Source organism: Nuphar pumila, chromosome 13 (assembly GCF_984573655.1).
Source record: "Nuphar pumila chromosome 13, dmNupPumi1.hap1.1, whole genome shotgun sequence".
Lineage (NCBI taxonomy): Eukaryota > Viridiplantae > Streptophyta > Magnoliopsida > Nymphaeales > Nymphaeaceae > Nuphar > Nuphar pumila.
The window spans coordinates 89,786,405-89,812,938 of record NC_143261.1 but is presented as its reverse complement, the minus strand read 5'-3'; the positions used below and the strand labels follow the sequence as shown (position 1 = coordinate 89,812,938).

At 36.6% G+C, this 26,534-nt stretch overlaps 1 protein-coding gene across 1 annotated transcript; it reads left to right on the top strand.

The window, feature by feature from the left end:
- The first annotated feature begins 4,954 nt into the window (after positions 1–4,954).
- LOC149819098 (light-harvesting complex-like protein 3 isotype 1, chloroplastic) lies at positions 4,955–8,464 on the top strand. Its single transcript, XM_089984415.1, has 3 exons — positions 4,955–5,309; positions 7,743–7,880; positions 7,961–8,464. The coding sequence occupies exons 1-3, from the start codon at positions 4,988–4,990 to the stop codon at positions 8,209–8,211; spliced, it is 711 nt and encodes a 236-aa protein (XP_089840541.1). The 5' UTR covers positions 4,955–4,987; the 3' UTR covers positions 8,212–8,464.
- Positions 8,465–26,534: the final 18,070 nt, after the last annotated feature.

Below are 26,534 nucleotides of genomic sequence, written 5' to 3'. Positions count from 1 at the left end.
TTATTTGACATCTGATTGGATAGATATATTGATATACTAGTGAAAGAAACGCCACGCCTACTTAGTCTTTTTACTTATTGCATTGTCAATCTAATATGCGGAGAAATATCTCGAGCTATTTACGTAGTACTTATAACAGAATTTTGAGGACAAAATTCTTTTAAATGGGTAATGATGTAAGACCCATAAATTTTCAGTAAAATTTTTGAATAAAACTAAGACGTATTTTATGTAAAACTATCATATTAACCTTAAATGCAAAATCAATGGATCTCAACGAGCCAATTATACTTAGGATGTATATTTCCTCGGGGATATATGCTTAAAGAGTCAAGGAGACATAACTCTCTTCCTAAACAAAATTAGGAGATTTCAATGAGCCAATATGCTTCGTCTTGTCGATACGAAGCAAATGGTGTACTCATATTTTTTCGTACAAAATATTGACGAAATCCCCAAAATACGTGGGCTCCACAAAAATATCTGGTAGACCCCATAAAAATATCTCACCAAAATATTTTGTGGGCCCTACATAAATATCTCATGTAATCATTAGGTGGGCTCCAAAGGGACATATAAGTTATTTAATTACTTTATCACTAAGTTTGGATCTTGGATCAAGTAGGCATCTGAATCAAATCGAGACCCCATGAGGATCCAATACCCAAAATTTTGCCCATACATAAGAGGTGACCCCGCTTAGAAAACGTCTCCCTCTCCACTCTCTCCTCTTTCTCTCTCTAGCCTCTCTCCCCTCTCTTGGTTTTAGCTTAGACCAAGCCCACTTGCAGTGAGCTTGGACATACCAAGCCTAGGTTGAGCCAAGTTTGGTCAAGATCACTTGACCTACTTTGCTAGATTTTCTCTCTCCTCCCTTATTTTGGTCTTAGCCTAGGTCAAACCCACTTGATTTGGACTCAACTTACTTGTGGTGAGCTTGGACCCATCTGACCTAGATTGAACCTAGTTGGGACAAAACCCCTTAGCCCTGACTACTTGACCTCCTCTACCACTCCCTTGACTAGGTCCAACCCATCTAACCTAGTCTAGCCCACTTGAGGTAGGTTTGAACTCATTTACACTCAACTAGGTCCAATCTGATTCAGGTCAAAACCTCATCGTATTACCGCACCATTGAGTTCTCCAAGAGACACTCTTGGTTGTGACCATATCAGATGTAAAGGATGTGTCGGCCATGACCTAAGAGTGCCTTAACTGTCTTGTTAAAGTACTGCCGCCTAGCTTTGGTAGGTTTGCACACTGAACAATGCCAAAATTCCTGCTTTCCACAATATATATGTATTTGCTTATGCATTTGAGATTGTTGTCGTGCAGAATAATGCCAAGGCTCTTGCTTTGCTTATGCATTTGAGATTGTCGTTGTGCCAAACGGTGTCAAGGCTCCTGCTTTCCATAATATATATGTATTTGCTTATGCATTTGAGATTGTTGCTACATCGAACAGTGCCAAGGCTCCTGCTTTCTGTAAGTTATTTAGTCTGGTTTCACCCATCGGGCCTTATATATGCCTTTACATTGTTGTCATGCTATATTGTGCACATGCTCTCACTTTTATTATATATAGTTGCGCATAAGTAAGCATACAAATGGACATCTACTTTTTGTCACCAAATGCGATTGCAAATATCCATCCTCGTTCAAGACATTGTTTGGTGAAGAAACCCCTATTAAAAAGGTTTCGCTATTTATGCAAAACTACTTTTACGTAAACATCTAAGTTACTTGTGTATGACCTAACTAAGACTTGAGTTTTCAATAAACCATGGTAGATGCAAAGTATGCACAACGGTGCACATCTATTCTTGAATAAGCATAACACTTTCTTCGTTAAAGAGAAGAGATGCTGTCGAATTTTCAGAAAAGATGTTCATCAAGCTTAAAAGAGCATAGCGCTCTCTCTGTCAAAGAGATGAGGTGCTGCCAAAATTTCTGAAAAGATGTTCACTAAGTTTAAAAGAGCGTAGTAATTTCTTTGTCAAACAGAGGAGGTGCTGCCAAAATTTTGACAAATTACTTTTCATAGTAAAAAAGAATGTCATGCTTCTCTATCAAACATAATAAATATTGCTAAAATTTCTAGCAAAATACTTGTCTGAGCTAGTATGAATGGCACAACGATGCCCCCATCGTCGAAACCCTACCTGGATGGCTCGATTCACTTTCGCATATAAGGGCACCATACTCGTAAGGGCTAATATGCTAGAGTAGTCGTTGCACCTTGATTAGGCCAGTGCTCATTGTGGCTATGTACGCTGAGCAGTCGATCCAATGAGATCGTTGTCTATGCATGCCCATGTGAAACATTGTATTACAACAAGACTCATAAGGGTTATTGTGCCAGAATTGGTTGTTCACCCGAAATGGGGTGAAGCGCTCGTGAAGGCTGAAGATGACGAGAGTGAAGTCCTGCATGCATATGAATAAAACATAACGGTAGTCCTTGGACCACATGAGCGGCCCGTGCTTCGAAATATTGAGTGAGGTTTGGGGTACATATTCCCTTAGTGTAAAATGCACTAGATTACCTATGTGGCACTCGACATTCTAATAAGAAATATTATATCGTTGAACCACAAGTGTTTTGTATTATGTTATGAACTTACGAGTTCATGGGACCTCCCGTCACTCAGAGATTTGGAAGTCGGGTTATTCTTAAGAACTAGGGATTGAACCCCGCTATTGCAGTAGAAGAATGCATATGAAACGACCTGGTGGGGGTGTCCCAGCATTAGCTTTGACTGCCGCCTCACTATGGACAGGGTCACTCAGGCCTTTGGGGTATACAAAATACATAGCATAGTAAACCCTCAGACAATTTCATTTGATTTCGAAGATGAGTTTTCTCGTATACCAAGGGGTGAATGAGTAAATATTAAAATAATGCATTAGTTATAGGTTCAACTATGAATAAATGAATGACTGAATGTGTGTTAGCATTACTCATGCATAACCTTGTGAAATGTATTGATATTAGTACACTACTATACCGATCGGGCAAAGGACTCAAGTTGTATCTACACGGCTAAGTTAAGCTCGAGGAGCTCCTGCTTGGATTCATGGGATACCGATGCACTAAGTTGTAAAGACTTGAGCTATGTTGTATTCTAACTACGGCCTTGAAGAGACTTTTGTGTTTGTACAATAAGTCATTGAGACTTGAGCTACGTTATTTTCAATTAGAGGCTAAAGAAGCTCCTTGTATTTTTACACTTTATACTTGCTTTGAATTTGAATATCTTTTTACCAGACCAACGATGGTTCTGACCCTGTTTTATGGAGGATACATGTACTTAACTTGTGATGTGATATGCAGAGTAGGCCAACATCAAGTTTCAGGGTTTCTTCAGACTGTGTTGAATATTGTATTTATAAAATCAGTTTTATAGAGTTGCTTTTCTAAAGAGTGATGTGTATAATAAATTACTTGTTTTGATAAATGAAATACTTTGATGGTCAATGAGTGATTGACTACATACCTGTGACTTACCCGACATCTTCTAAAACTTGTGACTCATTATCGTCTATTTTCGCTGCTAAAAACATTTTCTAAATTTTACTGCAAAAAAAAAATCCATGAATTTTTTTCACTAAGTTTTGTTTTGAAAATTCGGGGCATTACAATTGATCAGAAAATCGATGGGTTGACTCAACGATTTGACATGATTGATCAAAATTTTGCAGTGATCTAAAGGTGTTTAGGAAACGATTTTAGTGCCTAGAGCTGTAGATGAGCAGTTTAGTTCAAGTTTTAACGAACCATTCCTCTTCTCAAGCGGCTTCAATGGTAAAGGGATCAACAATGTGGTCGATCAATCGATCAGGTTCCTTAGGGATTCATTGGCCCAAACCAATGAACCCCAATACCATACTGCCCTAAACATAGTTGGAAGCAATGTCGTGGTGGTTCTGGAGGTGTTATCAACGGAGTTACGACCAATCGGAGGGCGCAAAACCACCAAAAAATTGATCACCAACCAAGTATGTGTCTCGCTTCAGCCATGGGAGGTTCAGCCGATAAGGAGCACAATCGGGCCATGGATCAATCGAGCCCTGCCTCCACTTGTAGGATCATGCCTAGCCAACACCGACCAGGCCTTCAGACAGTCAGTTTTGGTAGGCAGAATCCTTTCAGGTTCTGCCTCTTTTGCCTTTAAGATGATATCTCAGTCGATCGAACAGGAGACCAGTGCTGGCTGGAACCCAACAGGTGACATCACATTGGCAGGACTCCTCCCTGCCGACGAGAGGGGCCCCTGGTCCACCACCTTGACAAGCAGTGGGCTGGGATGCTCTCCCTTATACCCTAGGGTCCGGGATCCATTTATACCCAAATACTCTTTCAATGATTCATTATGAACTTAACTTTTTATCCTACACCACAAATCCATATTTTAAATATTGTTTCTACCGAGTTTTATGGTTTGGGCAAATCCAAAATAAAATATTAGTGAACCCATCTAGCTAGACCATATGTATCATCTTAATGATTTACACATGCAAGAAATTAGAAGAATCACAACTAGAATCTTACTGGGGGGCGAGTCTTCTCCAACTCTAGGAGAATGATGCAGGGGCAAAGCCAAATCTGAATAGATCCAAATCTATCCAAAAAAAAAAAAGAAAGACAATAAAAAAAAAGAGTATTAGTCTTAGGATTCTATTTGGATCCGGATTAGGGTTTTCTTTCAAGCATAAATACTTTATTTTCATGATGACTTTGTAATTAGCTTAATTAATTAATTATTTTATACTTTTCACTTCTCTCTCACCTCTCTTATCTTCTTTTGATTGTTGATAGCATAGATCGTATAATTGGATAACAAATTTGCAACGGACCCACCTCCTCTGCTTTTCTAAGGTGTAGATTGACGTGTCAGCATGGCATCCAAGTGCATGCTATATAGCCTCTACTTCCTGTAAACGGCATCCTGTCCCTCTCACCAAAGCCAAAAGAAGCCACCCTACCATGGCTGCAAATGCAATGTTGAGTCTCCCTCCCTTCTCTTACATCTCTTCTTTCTCTGGCAAACCTACCTTCAGTAGTCACCAGAAATTCTTCCCACTCTCGTCTAGAGTTTCCATGGTGCCCCCTCCAAGGGCCATAGAGAATGGGTCAGGGATGGTGGTGGGTTCCTCCACTTTGGGGGCAAAAATGGCAGAGAAGGAGTCTGGTGGTTCCCGTAATGGGGCACCCACATTTGAAGACCCAAGATGGGCAGGTGGGACTTGGGATCTCAAACAGTTTAAGAAGGATGGGGTGACTGATTGGGACGCTGTAATTGATGCTGGTATGGAAAAAATGCCATCTGGGTTCTTTTTCTTCTTTTTCTTTGAAGTGATCTCTTGGTGAAGATTTTGATTGATTGTTTTCTGGCTTTCCTTGTTTTTTCTTTTCTTTATCTTCATAATAAGGGTTTTTCTCTTTGCTCTTTGGCGATGGCTTTGCATGCTGGATACCTCTGTGTGCTTGAGATTTTGCAATTAGGTTTCTTAAGTAGAAGCCCTTTTGGGGAATATTTCTGTTCTTCCCTTATTTCATTTATTCGGATGATAATTTGTATCTCCGTCTTCAGAGTTTGGCGTTTGTAGAGGGAAGATATGTTCTGTGATAATTGTTGTATCCTAACTTGATGGATTTGGAAGAGAAACGGTAAAGTATGTTTTCTGCATAATTTGGACCTGGACACTGAGGAAAATTGGGGAGTTTTTGCGGAATCAGAAATGAGAATCTGGAGTGTTTCATGTTGGTCTTACAACATGCAAAGGTTGAGCTTTTCCTAGAAGATATACTCTTCTTTTACGTTGTTTATGTAGCGACATTTGGTAAATGGTCTGGCTTTTTTTTTTCCTTTAGTCTCATTTTGGTTTGGCCAAATGAGAGGGTTTGATTTCCTATTAGGATAAGTACACTAAATTGACAAATGCAAATATACACATGGATGTGTGTGTCTGTTTATTTATGTTGTGTTTAAGCTGCTGTTTAAATCTTTGAAAAGAAGCCTATGTTTTCCCAACAATTCTTTTAGGAATATCACTTGTGCAAGTGTGATCCATTTGGTTGAATGAGTCACCAAAAGAAGGATAATCATATCAACATTATAAGGAACTGGTTTCTGGTATTTTAGCTTTCTTTATTTCTTACAGGTTTCGTCATTGTTGCCATTTCCATGCAGCAATTTCCAGTCCATCTTCTATATGATGATCTTCGTTATGAAGACATGAATGTGGAGCTTAATGAAACCGAATAACTGGGTGTATGTGGCAAATATTTAGTGTTATTCTCAATCTAATATTTGTTTTTAAAAAGAGTATTCTTATGGTGAATATGATTATGTTAAACTTCATCCTGCTACTGCCTTGTATATATATACAATCAACTCATTTTTCTATTTCAAAATTATTCTTTGTGCAATAGTTACGTTTGTTTGACCTATATGACTCTGGTCCTTTACATGGTGGAAACCAATATTTTATCACCAAAATGCAATTTATTTTTATGGTTGCTAATTAATGATATTTTCTTAGGTGTATATTATTTACAAAATTAGTTGATGGAAACAAAATATGCTGGATGCCAAGTATAGAATTATTGGCATTTAGTTGCTGGAAACAGTGTGCATTGCTAATGGTTTAGTACTTTACAGTATGTTCTCTATATGCTTATGGCTTATGGCCAGATCTTCAGTGTTAATGGAAAGAAAATTCATTGTGTGCATGATAGTTAGCATTTAGTTGCTGACCTAATTTTGAAGTTATTTTGGGTCAAATTTAATGGGAGTTTTGGAGATAGTAGGTTTTGGCATTGCCAACCTCGAAAATTTGTCGTGGTAAATTTGGGCATTGCCACCATCCTCTCTGTCCATGGTACTCCTTTTTTCCTGAAAGAATTAATTTTCATAATTTTAACAACAAAAAGAAAGAGGATTGTGCCTGTTGACATTTTCTAGCACGTTGTACCCTATGCTATAATTTCAGGGGTGAAAATCTTGTTGGTAATGATCTTCAGTACAGCTGAAATCAACTGTTTGGGATGCATGTTGTGAGAACATTTTACACAAACTACATTGGCAACTAAAGTTTGTATAGTCTCTCTCTCTCTTGAAGGAATAAATTGTATCAAATATCAAATGCAATATAGTGTAAATAGCTATCTTGGTTGTTGGATTAATGGAAAAAACTTGTTTGAAGGAATGGAAACTTATTTTCATTATATCTAATGCATGTTAGTGTGTTCTGAAACTTGGTTGAAAACTTGAAAGTAAACTATCAAAGACTTTGTTTTGCAGAGATTCTAACTGTCAATAGAAAGTGATCTTATGTAACAATTTAGCGGAAGTCATCATTTGGTTCCCTAGTATATCGCCGTTAAGAAGGCCAATTCATCCTGGATATTGCACGAGCGAAGCCCTAATGTGTGGCTTTGTGAATGGGAAAGTTATGCGTGCTATTGTTCTATGGAATAACAATGCAACTGATAGAAATGGGAAGATGGAATTTTTCTCAAGTTATCTGAACTGAGAAAGGGATACTTTTTTCCCCTTGTTCCTGGCTGGCAGGAAAAGACAAGTATCCATTCCATAGATTGTACATATGAATCCTTAAGTTCTTTGAAAACGGATCTCTTTCTAATATCATTCTGCGTGTTTTGGATTTAAATGTTCTTACTGCATTGCAAAAGCTTTGTAGATTGACTTTTTCATCTGCCTTTTTTTCCCATCTAGAGGTTAAAAGGAGGAAATGGCTTGAAGATAATCCTGAATCTTCCAGCAATGACAACCCTGTACTGTTTGATACATCAATTATACCTTGGTGGTCATGGGTCAAAAGGTTTCATCTGCCTGAGGCAGAGCTACTAAATGGTATGTTTATGGTGTTCTGAATTCTGCTTATTTCTTAACCTTCTAAACAAGATTAATTAACCAAATTGCGATTTTCGCAGGTCGTGCGGCCATGATAGGATTCTTCATGGCTTATCTGGTTGATGGCTTGACAGGAGTAGGCTTGGTAGATCAGATGGGGAATTTCTTCTGCAAGCTGCTTCTATTTGTTGCTGTAGTTGGAGTACTTTTTCTGAGGAAGAATGAGGACGTGGAGACTCTAAATAACCTTGTGAAGGAATCCACTTTTTATGACAAGCAATGGCAAGCTGCTTGGCAAGTGGACACCTCCAGTGATTCCAAGAGCGTTTAGGTATAGTTGAAGTAGTGTAGTAGAGATGAGTGTTTCACTCTTAGTACATCTAGTTTTCCTTGTATGCTAAGCGTGCAATTATAATTTGAAATTTATGGTTTCTTTTCTTTTTTGTGTTGGTGTCAATTTCAGTCTCACCTCCTGATGTATTCTCAAGTTCATCGGATCGTACGGATGGGCTTAGCGTTGTCAATTTAGTAGAAATCATGTATTTAATGAACAATTTGGATGTGGAAGGCCTTTTTTATGACCACATTTTGGTGCAATCAGGAACGTTCATTTTATCTTTATTTAATTTTTTAATTCAAGGTATGATCTAAAGTAAGCGAACCATGATAAAAATCAGTCCATACGGAGCGGAGCCGAGCCGTAGCAGATCCAATTGCGCCTTACCAAAAATTCTTGTGATACTAAAATCCTATTTTTTGATAGGACTAAAATCCTATTTGCTTTACCATATTTGCGTCCTCACGTAATGCTCCTAATTTAATCAATTTGTGATATCTAGTTACAAATCCAACTTGCCTCTTTAAGATTTGAAAGCAAAGAGAGAGAGAGAGAGAGAGAGAGAGAGAATAGAATACAGAAACGATCATGAGCTTATCGTGATTCTAGCATATTTTATCTGTTAAAAATTTCATTCCTTTTTATTCTTGAACTCGCTTTCTCATTATTTCTCTAAAAAACAAAATGGGAAATGATCGTACTGTCCTATAAAATGGAATGTTTTTCAGAAATTCCTCACAATTTGCCAAAATCCTTCTCATGTGATTTTTTTAGGACATGTTTACCCTTTGTGAACCTCGACATTCATATATATATATATATATATATATATATATATATATATATATATATATATATATATATATATATATATATATATATCGTCGGGCTTGTACCATGCATCAATTTTTTTTCAAAAAATCACTCAATCACTGTTTAGCAGTGGTTTTGCACAGCCGCTCAAAAGTATACATTTTTTGTGCTGTTGATCGTGGGATTTTTTTTTACATCGTGACCAGCGGTGCAAAAACTATCCGATTTGTATTGGACAGTTTAATAGTTTGACACTACTCCCATCTCTCTCTCTTTATACATATCTATATATTGTGAACCTCCTTTGACATTCGCACAGATATGTAATGATCCGCCTGATGTTTGACAATATGTGGCGAACCTCCTGATGCTTGAACAAATATGTGGCGAACCTCCTGACATTTACACAAATATATTGATAATTTCCTCAGTAATTTTAACCATATTTTAAGGTTCACAACATATTTGTGCAAACATCAAGAGGTGTACAAGATATGTGATTTTAAGCTAAGTGTTTCACAACAAGGACGGTGCAAGGATGGAGAACTCTGCAAAAAAAATTTGCGAACATAAAAATTTTTTTGACTTTCGTAAAACAGTTTTGCGAACAAAGAGTTATGATCATGCGGGACTGAAGAACAAATTATTGTGAAAATGAGAATATATGTTATTTAAAAGGAATTCGAGACATTCACAATATGAAATAAGTGTTTTTCCTCGTACGTGATTTCAACCTAAGATATGTGATTTTGTGAACAAAAGAAAGTTCACATTAGGACTTTCACGAATCTAAGATATACGATCGAGACTTTAGTAAAAAAATTTATAAACAATGACAATTATGCTAATTTTCTATGTTTTTGAAAATGTCCTTTTGTAATGTCCCTAAAAAATCTAACCTTTTAACACTTTTTCCAAAACCCAAATTTTTGAGAAAATTTAAAAATTTTCATTTTTATAAAGTTTTACACGACTCCCATGAGTGATGAGTCAACAAGTTTATCTACTGCCACATTCCAACTGTTTCAAATACTGAACGACCCACCTGAGCGCAAGCACAAATGTATATTAGCCTCCCATTATCAATACAACCCGATTGAGGTTATTATTCTAAGAGATATCACATAATAAAAAACAATACGAAATATAAAATTTATTTAAAGGTTAAGACAATTGAGAAGTTACATAAAAGTTTGAGATTTGCAATCTAGAAGAAAACACAACATTCATAAGGATTCTCATTCATAAGGATTTACAAGTCCTCAACAAGTAATGATCCAAAATAACATAGTTTAATTGTTTACAAGTTTATCAAAAACAAATTTTTTGGATCCCCTAGGGATCATACTAGGTAAGAGTAGTGTCTCCAAGTACGCAACAATCCGTCCTTCGCTCAGTCCTCTAGGATAATATCTGTAATGTTGTAGGAAATTAATCATATGCATGTAGGAAACCCAAAACCAAACTTGAAGAATATAAATCAAATTTGTAATAGTACAACCAAAGTGTGATTTTTATCATTTATAAAATGAGGTTCAAGAAAATCTACAACAATAATTATTCACATAATTCATTCATTCATTCATGTCCATAGCATTTATTCATTCATTTATATCCATGATATTCATTTACTCACATAAGTCAATAATATGTAAGCAATTCCCGTAAAATTTCACAATATAATTAGGTTAATATCCCATTTGACCATGTCCAACATGAAACACACACACACACATGTTTTTCAAATGTGAATAAGACATAACATATGCTTCTAAAAAGTTGCATATGACAAACATGTTGAAGTCGCATTCGACCATTACAACGTACTTGATACATGCATGCTTTTTAAGTGAATAAAACATATCAACCTATAAAAATGTAAACATTCACATTCTTTTCTCAAAAATAGCATACACACATCCAACTCATGACCATGAATGGGGAGTACGCCCTTTCACGATCGTTCACATGTATCTCACACACAGAAGTATCTCATGTGCAACAATCAAGTCTGTGAGTTGCATTAGCAGGCCAATTGCATGGCTTTAAACATGTATTTTTCATTCACATGTAAAATTCATATGCAATGACAAATGTAAACATTGGCAAGCTCTACATGTCTACATCTATATGTTTATGCACATGATAGCAGTGATTCTATGAATCTAATACATTATTTCTCATGATTATTCATACTCATCTAGTATAAAAAAGGTAACCACCTAGAAACAACTAATGGGATGCTGAGAGTTTAGCTGGGTCTTTCGAGCGATTTAATCCTACAATACAGTGGTTGGGAGAAGGACCAATGGTCCAGGTCATGGACTATACCATATCAAATCGTCAGGCTTTCAACACATGCATGCATCCCTAACTCTATAGAGTTGTGGCATTATAACCTAAGACTCATTAATAGACATGTCCCCTAACCTCCATGTGACAGAGACAAGAGGCACCTTCAACCCTAAAAACAACAATGTCTCATGAGGGTTGTACTATCTTTTCTCTTTAAGGAAAATAAGAGATCGAGACCGGCCCAGTCATCTCGCGAGATCAGGATGAACCCAACCATCTCTAAGAGCTCGATTTCACCGGCGCTTCAAATAGACCCAAGGTCCCTAGGTTATCTTTATTATTAAGTTATAGGTCGCACACAAGTGTCATTATCTCACGGGATAACTCATGCTCTCATGCATGATACAATAGTCCATGCCCATATGCATTACTCAAATATAACATGCTCTATGCATGGCTCATAATATGACATGCTCTCTGCATGATTCATTAACACATACCATCACACATGATTCAATTTCAACATATTTTATGCAAAATTCATTCACACATCCATATATACATGAAATCAACCATATATGTTTTTATACATGACACATATTACATATAACTCAAAATATCATGCATGATATATGTTACATCATAAATATGCTCACAAACAAGGGACATGTCACAATTAAGGCATGCACCTATGCATGATTCATTTATAACATTCATGGCATTTTTGCATAAAAACATTATTTTGCATAAGCATATGATTCACCCATTTCATCACATCCATCATGTAACATTCATTTCACAAAAATGCATGCTCAAACACATGTTTACAGCAAACACATTCCCGTTCTCTTTAAATTTGCAAAAGTAGTTTATAGTTTGAATATTTCATTCAAGATTTTTATTACTAAATGTCTTTTCAGGTATTATGGTGATTCAACTAACAAGGCACAACCTTTGAGGACAAAGCCTTTTGACCCATGGGCTACTGATGTAGAGCATCTAGGCAAGCTCCAAGGGAATGTAATAAAGACCTACTCATACCTAGCTTGAACCAAGCCTACAGGACTAAAATATCCTATCAGGTTTAATTTTGATATTCCAGAATTTATTCAGAACATGTTTGATGACATTTTTGTCCGAAAATAAGTTTTGAGTATTTAGATTTTTTATTTTTTTAAGCATTATAATTTTATTTTTCCTAGGTTTAGCTCTAATGGCTCAGTAAGATCCGCTCTGGCTATTGGCGGGTGTATGCAGAATTTCAGGTAGTTTTTCTTTATTTTTTTCTTTATTTATTTTTTATTTTGGCAAGTGGATCCCTAGGGCGGGTTTGGATCTAGTTTGGTGTTGATTGGTCTCACCCCAACTGTTGGGACCAAAACCTCCCCGTTGAACCCAAGGTGTGGTGTCTTAAGGTCCAAAGGGGAGAGATGTTAAAGACCCCCAAATCGTAAAGGGGGTTCTCATCTCTCTCCTTTGTTGCTGATGTGAAACCCATTGACATTCATGTGTAAGGAAGAATCATCCTCCCACTCAACCTTGTTGGTGTCCGCTTGAGTCACGTGTGTTGTTGTGGAGGGTTTCAATCGAGCAGCGACCAGACTAGTCTGTCTATGCATTGTAAAATAGGGAACACGTGACTACTGCATTGGCCAACGCTACATTGTCGGAGCTAAGAGACTCTCTCTCTCATTTCCTCTCCATTTTGAATGTTGTGTTTCATGTATTTTCTTTAATTAATTGAAGTATCGATTGTTGTAAGTGTTACCTGCTTATGTGTAACTGATTTTTCATGGAACAATATGAGTTTGTTTTGTGTTTCAATATCTACTCAGTTTTTTACTAGCTAGAATAAATTTTTCTATTTTGTGGGATTTGTAGATTTCATGTTCATATTGGATCTGCATGAAATTGTTATGCGTGAAATTGGGTTATCGTCAAATCTTGTTTTAGGTTCACTCTAAATTTTTTATGTAATCTGATTTGGGTGTGAATCTGAATTCCCTGATAAAATTCCATAGGGATTATTATTTTTTAATAGGAATGTGTTCTCTCATTTTCATTATCATTTGAACTGACAGTAAATCTATTTGTGGTTGAAGTTTCTTTCCTTTTGGCTACACATGATGTTCATAATCAATTACACAATTGCATGCATTAGCTCTTAATTGTTTAGGACATGGAGCATTCATTTAGAATTTTAACTGTTTAGGACAGGTCATGTTATGCGTTTTTAGTTTAGAAATAAAGTGTTGTATGAGTTGTGAATGATCATTTATGTGATTCTGAAATTTTAATTTATTGGAAGATATTATTTTCATGAATTACCATGGTAGAAAAATTAGGAAAAACACGGTCTAAATTCTGTTTTAGAGGCTCTCACCAAGTGTTCATTGAAATGCCTCAACGAGTGTGCATGAATCCTTTGAATCTGATTTTTGGCAGCGTATCTAGTTACAAATCCAACTTGCCCCTTTAAGATTTGAAAGTAAAGAGAGAGAGAGAGAGAGAGAGAGAGAGAGAGAGAGAGAGAGAGAGAATACAAAAATGATCATGAACTTATCATGATTCTAGTATATTTATTATATTTTATCTGTTAAAAATTCCATTTGTTTTATTCTTGAACTCACTCTCTCATTACTTCTCTAAAAAAACAAAACAGAAAATGATTGTACTGTCCTTATAAAATGGCGTGTTTTCATGTGATTTTTTTAAGACATGTTTACCCTTTGTGAACCGCCTAATATTTGCATATATATATATATATTGTGAACCTCATTTGACATTTGCACAAATATGTAATAAACCTCCTGACGTTTGAACAAATATGTGGCGAACCTTCTGACATTTACACAAATATGTAGATAATCTCCTTGGCGATTTTAACCATATTTGAAGGTTCACAACATATTTGTGCAAACATTAGAAGGTATACAAGATATGTGATTTTAACCTAAGTGTTTCACAAGGACGGTGCAAGGATGCATAATTCTCCAAAAAAAAGTTTTGCGAACATAAGAAATTTTATGACTTTCATAAAATAGTTTTGCAAACAAAGAGTTATGATCATGTAGGACTCATGAATAATGAAAATATTTGTTACTTAAAAAAATTTAAATTTTTTACTCGTTATAAAGTTTTATGCAACTTTCATGAGTGATGAGTCAACGAGTTTATCTACAGCCACATTCCAACCATTTCGAATACTTGACAACACGCCTGAGCGCAAGCACGAACATATATTAGCCTCCTAGTATCAGATATAGTACAAAATCAAGCTTAGACACAACCCAATTGAGGTTATTACCTAGGAGATGTCACATAATAAAAAAATATAGAAGACGAAATTTATTTAAAGGTTAAGATAATTGAGGAGTTACGTAAAAGTTTGAGATTTGTAATCTTAAGCATAAATGATTATCTAGAAGAAATGACAACATTAATAAGGATTCTCATTTCAAAATATTTACAAGTTCTCAACAAGTAAAGATCCAAAATAACAGAGTTTAATTATTTTCAAGTTTATCAAAAACACAATATTTGGATCCTCAAGGGATCGTAGTAGGTAACAATAGTGTCTCCAAGTACACAACAATCCATCCTCCGCTTAGTCCTCTAAGATAGTATCTGTAATGTTGTAGGGCATTAACCATATGCATGTAGGAAACCCAAAACCAAACTTCAATAATGCAAATCAAGTTTGTAATAGTACAACCAAAGTGTGATTCCCATCATTTATAATATGAGGTTCAAGGAAATCCACAACAATAATTATTCACATAATTCATTCATACATCTATGGCGTTCATTTATTTATTAATGTCCATGACATTCATTCATTCACTCACATAAGCGAATAATATGTAAGCAATTCTCGTATAATTTCACAATATAATTAGGTCAATATCCCATTTGACTATGTCCAACATGAAACACATGCACATGCTTTTCAAATGTAAATAAGACATAGCATATGATTCTAAAAAGTTGCATATGACAAACAGGTTGAAGTCTCATTCGACTATTCCAGTGTACTTGATATGCCCATGCTTTTAAAGTGAATAATACATACCACCCTATGAAAATGTAAACATTCACATTTTTTTCTCAAAACTAGCATACACACATCCAACTCATGACCATGATATGCATTCTTACATTTATCAAATCATCATGTCCGTTCTTAGGACAGTCAATGCACTTTAACATTTAAACAAATGGAGAATAGGCCATTTCTCAATCGTTCTCGTGTGTCTCACACACAGAAGTATCTCATGTGCAACAATCAAGTTTGTGAGTTGCATTAGCAGGTCAATTGCATGACCTTAAACATGTCTTTTTCATTCACATATAAAATTCATATGCATTGACATATGTTCTATATGTTTATGTACATGATAGTAGTGATTCTATTAATGTAATGCATTATTTCTCTTGATTTTTCAAACTCGTCTAGTATAAAAGAGAGTAACCAACCAGAAACAACCAATGGGGTGTTTATTATTCTATGTATTTTAATTTCTTCAAGAATTTAGTTGGATCCTTTGAGTGATTCAACCCTGCAATACAACGGTTGGGAGAAGGACCAATGGTCCAGGTTATGGACTGCGTCATACCAAATCATCAGACATTCAAAATGGGCATTCATCCCTAACTCTACAAAGTTGTGGTACTACCACCTAGGACTCATTAGTAGACTTGTCTCCTAACCTCCATGGGATAGAGACAAGAGGCACCTTCAACCTTCAAAAACAACAATGTCCCACGAGGGTTGTACTACCTTCCCTCTCTAAGAAAGATACGAGATCAGGATGAACCCAACCATCTTTGAGAGCTTGGTTTCACTGATGCTTCAAATGGACCCAAGGTCCTAGGGTTATCTTTATTTTTATCTCATAGGTCGCACACCAATGTCTTTATCTCATGGGATAACTCTTTCATGCTCTCATGCATGATACAATAGTCCATACTCATATGCATTACTCAAATATAAAATGCTCTATGCATGATTCATTAAGTTTGGGGAAGAAGAGAGCGATCCAAAGCTTCAAAGACCATGCCACATGTCTCCTAAGTCTGCTGCTACATGTGTTCTCTTGTTGGAATCGATGCTGGACTCGAATTGTCAAGGAGGGAGATCAATGGAGAAAAGTAGAGGGCAGGCGGTTGCAAAGGAAGGAGATTCTTGGCTGCTGGTTATGGAGGTAGATGGTGCTATCACCAAATCCAAAGGAGAAGTTCCAGCCACCAGTACATGCAAGAAAATAAAAGAAAAATGCAACAAACCACAAAGAAAATATGAAGGAAAACAATGGAGAAGGAGAAAGAAAAAAAAAAAAGAAGAAGAGAAGGAAGAAAGAAGAAAGAAGAAGGAGAAAAAGAAGTGGAAGGAGAGGATGTTGGAGAAGAAGAAGAGGGAAGAAGAGATGGGCATGATCTCCTAGGTTGGACAAATTTTCCTAACAAAAAATTAGTTTTTATATTACACAATTTGTTAAAAATTTCTAAAGCACACTTAGGTTAGAAATTATTTAGAAAAACTACCTAAAACCATCTACTTTCTAAAAATTGGGTTGGCACCACCTATTGAGTTTTTTTTTTCTTCGGTCCTTGGATCTAGGATTGATTTGAGATTGGGTCTGGTCCAAGATCCAAGTTGAAGGCTTTGGGTCAGATCTAGATCCAAACCACCTCAACAACCGATCCACTTACCTTAAAATAACTTTATCTTTCTCCTTTTAAACTGATTTTGCATGAAATTCGAACGGTGACTTCTTTGTACCTAAAACAACACAAACATACTATTTATTTTATAAAAGCACATAGAAATGCATGAATTTATGATAAATATGATATGCATTTTATGTATCATTACCATTCCATAATTCTTTTATTTTATTAATTAATTTTATTTGGTACTTTGGATTTCAACATTTCCAAAACTATATTTAAATTTTAAATGATGTGACTCTATATGTAATTCAAATGATTTCAAATTCATATTAAATTCTTTTAAATACTAATTTATCATACTTATCTAAATTCCTTTCTCAAAATGCCATTTTTACAAAAATGAATTTCAAGAGCGATTTTCGCTGGGGTCGGCAAGACACTTAGTCGTTTTAATTTTTTTTCTAAAATCTACTCTACTTATTTCATACCTCTTATTATCATTATCCATTTATTATTTATGAGAATATTCACAAAAAATCGTAGGTACTACATCCAACCCCCCTTAAAAAATTTCATTCTCGAAATTTAACTAAGGTTACATACTGAATAGGCTTGAATATTTCACTTTCATCTCCGCTTTCGCCCCCCATATACATTCTTCAAGTCCTTGGTGTTGTCATCGTACCTTCACTAAGGGAATAGTTTCATTTCACAACACTTGCTTCCATCGGTCCAAAATCTCTATCGGATGCTCCTTGATCGTGAGATCTTTTTGTACTTCTACCTCGTCGTACTAGATAACATATATCGGGTCTGACACATATTTCCTCAACATCGATACATGGAATACATCATAGATGTTTGAGAAATAGAGTGGGAGTGTCAATCTGTAAGTTGCACCTCCAATCTTCTCAAGGATGAGGAATGGTCCTACATACCTCAGACTTAGCTTACCCTTTTTGTCAAACTGAAACACTCTTGGTTGAAGAAACCTTAACAAATACGTGATCCCCAACTTCAAAAATGATTTCACGATGCTTTGGATCTATATAGCTTTTCTGACGGTTCTGAGCTGTCAGAAGTCATTTTCGTATCAACTGCACTTGGTCAGTGCAGTGTTGTAGGACTATTGGTGACTCGATAGCTTGATCACCAACCTCACTCCAACATACAAGAGACCTACATGGTTGCTCATATAAAGCTTGATATAGAGCTATACCGATGCTCAAATGATAACTATTATTATAGGCAAACTCTGCTAGCTTTAGGTGTTTACTCCAATCACTCTTTCATTCCAATGCATAAGCTCGCAACAATGTTTTTTAGCATATAGATCGTCCTCTAATTTTCCGTCTATCTGCAGGTGTAAAGTTGTGCAAAACTTAAGATTCATACCTTAAGTTTTTTGAAGTTGTCCCCAAAACTTGGACATAAATCTTGGATCTCTATCTGAAATGATCGAAACATGTACTCTATGTAATCTGATAATCTCTGTGTGATCTTCCTCACTCTCTGAATTGATCAAAATATCATCGATAAATATGATCACGGACAAATTCAGATAAGGTCAAAAAAACCTATTCATCAGATCCATGAATGTTGTTGGAGCATTGGTTATCTTAAAAGGCATCACCAAAAACTCATAGTGACCATACCGCGTCCTAAATATTATCTTCTACATATCTAAATCCTTTATCCTCAATTGGTGATATCCAGACTGGAGATCTATCTTTAAGAAAACCTTGGCATCCCAAAGTTGATCGAATAAATCATCGATTAGTGGAAGAAGATACTTATTCTTGATCGTTACCTGGTTCAACATACGATAATCAATGCACAAGTGCATTGATCTATCATTCTTCTTGACGAACAATACTGGAGCACCCCACAACGAAATGCCTAGCCTAATGAATCCGTTGTCTATCAGCTCTTGAAGTTGCTTCTTTAATTCTTTCAACTCTGTAGTGGCCATGCAATAATGACCTCTAGAGATTAGGGTCGTATCAGGCACTAACTCTTTAGCAAAGTCAATCTCTCTTGAAGGCGGTAGGCCTAGCAAGTCATCAAGGAACATATCAGTAAAATCATGAACCATGTCTAGGTCCTTTGGTGTGAGTTTTATGAAAATAATTTTTAAAGCAATATTTTTAATAAAAACAAGTGTGAAAGCCAGACACCAAATAATAAAAAATGGCTCGCACAAGTGGTGGAGTCTGGGTCGATCTCAGAGAACGGAAAATACTTGTATTCAAACACACAAGCTAAACTACTCTTTATTGCCAAAATAAAAAAGAATTTAAATAAATAACTATGAGAGTGCTGCCCTACGCAGAGGACTTAAACAATAATTGAATGACTTATTACAGACCTAATTAATAAAATAAAAGAATTAAAATCCTAATCTAAAACTAAAAGAAAAGGCTTCAGTGCTTCGAGTCTTCTTGTCCCTTCTTGAGGTAATGCATGTTTTCTTGAACTTTATGAGACTCCTCGCTCAACATGGTTCTCCTTATCGTAAGAGCCATTTATCTATTAACACAAAAGCAACGTAGTTCAGTTTCTCGTTGTATATAGGGAAGTAAAATTTTTATTTACTTATATACATTTCATCACAACATACATCACCTTTGCATACAAGTGTTATGCCTTACCGAAGGACATTGGCGGTGAAAAACCATACATATGAGTCCATCGACTCCAAACATAACTAGTTTCTTAAGAACTAGGTTTCTTCTTCGATGTAAATGACCTCAAATAGGCTCATCAATTGTCATATCACCTTGGCTTAGGCGCAGTTGGAGTTGGCTCAGGCAACACTTCTACACTATCAAGTGAATCCTTTGGATAGACTAGTGATGTCAGTATACTCTCTGATACGGTAGCATCATGACTCATAGAGTCTGAAATCATAATGGGCGAATGAAAGGAGTTGTATCCTTCATTTGGGTCATACAAGCCAGGTGTACATGATGTCAGGTGGTAGCTTGACAAGCGATTGAATTTCGCAAGGAAATTCAAGTCAAAGTCTCTCAGACTTGGTGATCCATCTGAAATCGATGGGGGTACAACTACTCCCAACACTTGAGTGATGAGGTCCACTAATGCGCGAGGTCTCATCCTTAAGACCAAGAGATTCCTGTCGACCCATATCGATGATATATTTTCTTTGGCATTCATTGGTGGAATGCCCATATTCACCACAATACTGGCAGTCCATAATCTCACATGGGCATATCCATTCACCGTGCATAAACTTGCACCTATAACAGTAGTCTCATGAATCGTGAGTTGCCATCTATATAAAGATGCACCCAATCAATAAGTTAAAATCATACTTACAGTGCGATACCATGAACATGACAGATCTTAAACTAGGTTTCTCAGACATAGGCTTTGATACCAATTCTGTAACGCCTCAGATTTTCAAAACAAAGATAAGTTGAAAATTTCATGAATTTCTTTTTTTTTCTTTGCAGCGGAACTTAGAAAAGGTTTTAGCAACAAAAATGAGCGATAATGAGTGGTCGATTTTAGAAAACTCTAGTCAAGTCACAAGTATCTGGCCAAGCACTCATTGGCCACCAAGGTGTTCTTTTTATCAAAACAACTTGTTTATTACAGACATCACTGCTTGGAAAAGTAGTATTTAGTTTTATAAAGGAAGCAGTACAACACTGTCTGGAGAAACCCTGGAACTCGATGTCGCCTTGCTCCGCAAATTGCAGCGCAGGTTCAACACCTGTAATCCCCATTAAACGGGGTCAGAACCACTGCTGGTCTGGTAAGTAAGCATTCATCCACACATTTAAACAAGTATCAACTCATGCAAAGACCACTTAGGGTCACAGTTCGCAACAACAACGCTCAAGTATCCATGACTTAGCGTATATCGCGAGAACCTTCACAAGGCTATGAGTTGAACATTTCGCTCAAGTCTTCATGACTTGGCGTAAGCCTCTTTAGGGTTGTGATTTGAACATCTCACTCAAGTGTCCATGACTTCGCGTAGACCTCTTCAGGGCCTCATTTGAGATGTCAAGCTCAAGTCTTTAAGACTTGACATATCTGTATCTCACAAACCCAAGTGCGAGCGGCTCGAGCTCAGCTTGTCGTGCGGATACAACACAGGTCTTTGCCCTATCGGTCTAGTAGTATACCAATCATGACACATTTTGCAAGGTTATGTAGAACTTGATAGAACAATGTCCATTCACTCATACATTCATACATCACTGGACCTAGAACTAATGTATTATTTTAATATTAGCGATTCACCCCCTGATACATGGGAGAAGTTTTGCTCAAGCATCAATGCGATGTTCTAGGGGTTGATTATTCTATGTATTTTAGATACCCCAGAGGCCTGTTGACCCTGTCCATGGTAGGGCGGTAGAACTCATACCAAGATAACCCTACCAGGCTAGTTCGGATGCATCCTCTACTATAGTAGTTGAGTTCAATCTTTAGATATTTAAGGATAACCATGACCTCCATACCCCTGAGTGACGGGAGACCCCTTGAACTCTATCAGGTTTATAATCAAATACATGTCACTCGCAGTTGTACCATCACCATATGCCATAATGAGCAATAATTCTGAAGGGGTCTGCCGGTCTAACCGTTACTTGTCGGATATTCGCATGCCATTCAGGAAAGCCAGTGCATCCCGCACTAAGAAAATATGTACTCGACCCCATTCAGTATTCTCCAGCGCAGTCAACAACCGCGAAGTCTGTGACCTTTAGTCATATTTACATGCATATTTGACTCTGCTCTCGGCATCTATGACCATCACAAATACCTCATCTCTTTTGGGTGGACAACATACTTCGGCTCTCCGGCCCTTACGAGTCTAGTTGTGCAACAATATCTCAATGAGCATGCATATGACACAATCTCAATGAATCGTCTGCTCAACATATATTATTGCAACGAGCACCTGGCCTAGTTAAGGTGCAACAACTACTCTGGCTATTTGGCTCTTATGAGTAAAGTGCCCTTATAGGCAAATATGGGAACACGCCATTCTGGCAGCGTCTCGATAATAGGCCATCCTCATGCCATTTAACCAGTTTAGACAATTCTTTTGCCAACCATTTTGACAGTACTTCCCCTGCTTTGACAATAGAAGTGTGACAACCCTTTCTATGTCATAGAAAGTACTTGACAGAATTTGGGCAGCACCTCCTTTGTATGACGAAGTAACATGCTACACTCTTTCTGAACTGGTTGAGCTCCTTCAAAAATTTTAGCAGCACCTCCTCTCTTTGACGAAAAAAGCGTGCATTTCTTTTAAGCTCGGTGAGTATCTTTTTAGAAATTTCAGCAGCATTTCTCCTCTTTGATGGAGAAATCGCTATGCTTAACTCATAGATGGATGTGCACCGTTGTGCATACTTCGCATCCATCGAGCTTCGTTAGAACCTTTGGCTATAGTCAGACCATACGAAAAAGTGGTTTTGTGCAAAAGTAAAACCTTTTCAATAGGAGCTTCATTCGTCAAGCAAAATCTTGATCGAGGAGCGACAATAGAATCACATTCGCGATTTAGAGTTGATCTTCATTTGAATGCTCATTTATGTGCACTATATGTAATATAAGCAGGAGCCTGTGCTTCATAATGCGGCATAATAAATAAGTACATATTTAATGTTCGGTAGAGAAAACTGAACTAAATAACTTACAAAAAGCAAATACATATATATTTGTAGAAAGCAGGAGCCTTGACATCATTCGACGTGACAACAATCTTAAATGCATAATTTAAATTGCAGAAAGCAGAAGCCTTAGTATAGTTCGATGCGACGATAATCTTAAAAGCATAATTTAAATTACAGAAAGTAGGAGCCTTGGCATCGTTCAATGCGATAACAATATTAAAAGCATAATTTAAATTATAGAAAGCAGGAACCCTGGTATCGTTCGACACAACGGTAATCTTAAAAGCATAAGCAAATACATATACATGTAATATGCAGAAAGCAAGAGCCTTGGCATCGTTCGATGCAACGACAATCTCAAATAAATATATACTGCCTTCAACAGGAGCTTTTATCGTAAAATATCCAACGATAGTCATAAGGACACGCGTGTGAACATCGAAGTGTTCTAGAGGGCGTAAACCAAAGACTAGGGTCAGATACTACTTTAGAACATATACAATATATATCACAATATAAATCAGTAAATACTTAAGAGAGAGTGATCGACAAATCAAAATTACCCTCCGATCGATGAAGAATGACTCTGGTGTGCTCGGTCGGCTTTTAAGTGGGTTCAAACATTCATTTGAGAGGACAAACTAGATCAGATGAGTTCAACCTAGTTGAAAAAGAGGAAGAGCAGGTCAAGCTGCTAAACCCAAGTGGTTTGGACAAAACTCGGTTCGATCCAAGTCAACTAGGTCAGACAGGTTCAGACTTAGCCCAAGTAGGCTAGGTCTAGGTCAAGTGAGTCAAACATGGGTTTAAGACCAAAGAGGATTTTGACTTCGATTAGACCCAACTGGGCTCAAGCTAAGTGGGTTTGGACCAGGTCAGGTAGGTTTAGACTAGGTCAGGTAGGTTCAAACCAGGTTAGGCAGACTCAGAAGGGCTAGGCTAGGTAAGAGAGGTTTTAGAGAGAGAAAGATATCAAGAGAGGGGGGGGGGGGGTTGAAAATATAAGAAGAGAGAGACAGGAGGGGGCTATTTATAGCCCATGCCCACCTCCTTTCTAGAAAAATCCAGATTTTTTTTCCTTCTTGCCCTTAGCTTTAAAAAAATTTCAAAAGGTTCCTTTGGTGTGAGGCCCACATGGAATATTTTATGGGTCCCACAAGATATCTTTTTGAGAAATATTTTTTTGGGTTCTACCAACATTTCTGTGGATCTCGTAAAAATTTTGGGTTTTCGGCAAATTTTTTTTTTGAAAAATTCTGAGTACGCCATTCTCTTCGTATCGATGTAACTAAGAAAGTTGGCTCGTACAAATATTCTAATTTATTTAGGGAGTAAATTATGGCTCCCTGACTGTTTGAGCATATATTCGCGAAGATACAAATATCCTAAGTATAACTGGTTTATTAAATTCGATTTGATTCACATTTTGGGTTCATATGCTATTTTTACTTGAAAATGCCTTGTGAATTTATTTAGAATTTTTTCTGAAAATTGTGGGTCTTACAAGAAAGGTCATTACAACTACAACAAACTCTATTTTGTCTATTTTTTAAACTTTTAGAAAGTCTACATGTATTTTAATAAAAGCCAATGAAAGGTAATTTTTGAACCTTTGGTTATTTTGGTAAGAGGAAGAGCACTGCTTACATATAAAAATTTAGTGAGTCATTATACTATTTTCCCTGAATTTGTAAAGTTAGTCTGCAGGTTGAATGTTTCATCCAAAAGATTTTTTCAGGTATTATGGTAATCCAACTAGCGAGGTGCAAGCTCTGAGGATGAAGACTTTTGACCTCGAGGGAATTGTTGCACTGCATTTGAGCAATCTCGTGGAGAAAATGATGAAGACATGTTCAAAAAATATGTACCATCGAACCTGGACACGTAGGTCATGCTCTCGCCCAGTTTAAACCAAACCTGAATGGCTAAATTGCCATTTTAGGCTTAGTTCTAAGATTCTAAAATTTATTTTGAGCATGTTCATTATTATTTTTATCTAGAAATAGGCTTTTGAGTATTTAGATATTATTCTTTATTTTTTATAATTTTTATAGCTTAAAATTTTACTCTTTATTTTTTTCTGAATTCACCCTGCTAATTCGGATTTAGGTCTAGCAGTCTGTTAGGATCCATTTGGGATATTAAGGGTTTTGAGTAGATTTTCTTTTTGTACTTAAGACTGATCCAGTCGTCCTTGAGTGTGGGTAAAATTTTGGTTCAAAAGTCATGTTCAAATCCCCATTATAAAGCTCATATCCATTTTTTCAAATTTTGAATCTTCTCCTAATTGTTGGACTTGACCCGATCCATCTTAGGGTTCCAAGGGGGAGAGACATTGGTCTCTCTCCCTTCCCTAGCTGTTTAAAATGCTGAAACATAAACGAGAAGGTTTTTTTTTCTTTGCTTGCCGAACATCAACCTTTGTGAATCAGAGCAAGTGGTGTCTATCCCATCGATTTGCCTCACTAGAGCTCTTCGATCATGCGAAGGCTGCTCATGGGAAGAATAGTTAGACATCGACCACTGAACTGGTCCATCCATGCACTGTTGGGATTGAGGATGTGGGAACTAGCTTGGCTAGCATTGGACGTTGGAGCTAAGCCCGTTGTGCTACTTTCTGTCTCCTTTAATCGTTTGCTGAATGCATTTTATTTTTTTGAACTATTTATTGAAATCCTAATTTTTTAATGATTCAGTTATGGGTTCTGAAGTTGTTTGTGCGTGACTGTTCATTTGCATGAATTTGATTTCATTCATAGCATGATCAAGTGTGAATCTGAATTTATATCATTGTATCTGGTTGGCATATTGCTCAATTCCTGGGTTATCTAGATCTCGTTGAAAAAAATAGATTTGAATATTGAGGATTACATCAAACTTTTAATGTCTAAATCTATTTGGTATTTTAAATGTGTTGAATTGATTAGAAAGTATTGTTTGGATGGGTCGACTTTGTTAAGAATATCAGATTATCAAAAATCTCGTCTGATTAGAGTTTCAAAATTTTGGTAATATCAAAGAGTTTAAGATATCAAAGTGTTTAAGATAATCTTGTATACTTATCTTATCTTACTTGTACGTGTTTTACATTTGTATATGTTTTACATTTTTTACATGTATAAATACCCATGTATGCTGTATAGAATACAATGAAATAGTTTTCCTCTATTTTCTCTTCCCTTTGTGTCAATATTTCCCATGGTATCAGAGCTTTAGATTCTTGGATAGCATTGAGGATCATGTGCATTAGTTCTTCATGAGCTCATGTGCATCCAGGTTGATCCGATTCTAGCATTGGTGCTTTCTGCACTGCTCGTTCCTCTTTTCCAACTGATATGTTGAAGTTTGTCCTTCCAGTAGATTGTTGTTACTTCAACTTCATTGCCGTGAGGAGCAACATCACAAAGGTTGAGTTTTTGTTAATCTCATTATGTCAATGACGCAAGAAGGAGAAAGTTCGAAGGATATGTCTCTCAAGACAGAATCAGGTCATGATACGTCTAGTCCCTTCTTCATTCATCACCCTGATAATCCCAGCAACGTTCTGGTCTCTCAACAGTTGATCGGGGATAACTATGACACTTGGAGTAGAGCCATGATGATGGCTTTTAGTGCAAAAATTAAACTTGGTTTTATTGACGGCTCTATTACCGAACCTTAAGAAGGAACAATCGAACACCCGTCCTGGGTCCGTTGTAATAACATGATATTATCCTGGATTTTGAACTCGATATGTAAGTATATTGCAGATAGTGTAATCTACTCCATCATTGCTCATGAGGTACGGAGAGATCTACATGAAAGGTACACTCAAAGTCTGGCACCACAGATCTATCAGATCCAAAGTTCTATTTGTCACTTGCAACAAGAAACAAT

Coding starts and splice junctions, on each gene's coding strand:
- LOC149819098 (XM_089984415.1), top strand. CDS start 4,988: ATGGCTGCAAATGCAATGTTGAGTCTCCCTCCCTTCTCTTACATCTCT. Junction 5,310..7,742: donor GGACGCTGTAATTGATGCTG/GTATGGAAAAAA, acceptor TTTCCCATCTAG/AGGTTAAAAGGAGGAAATGG. Junction 7,881..7,960: donor TGAGGCAGAGCTACTAAATG/GTATGTTTATGG, acceptor CGATTTTCGCAG/GTCGTGCGGCCATGATAGGA.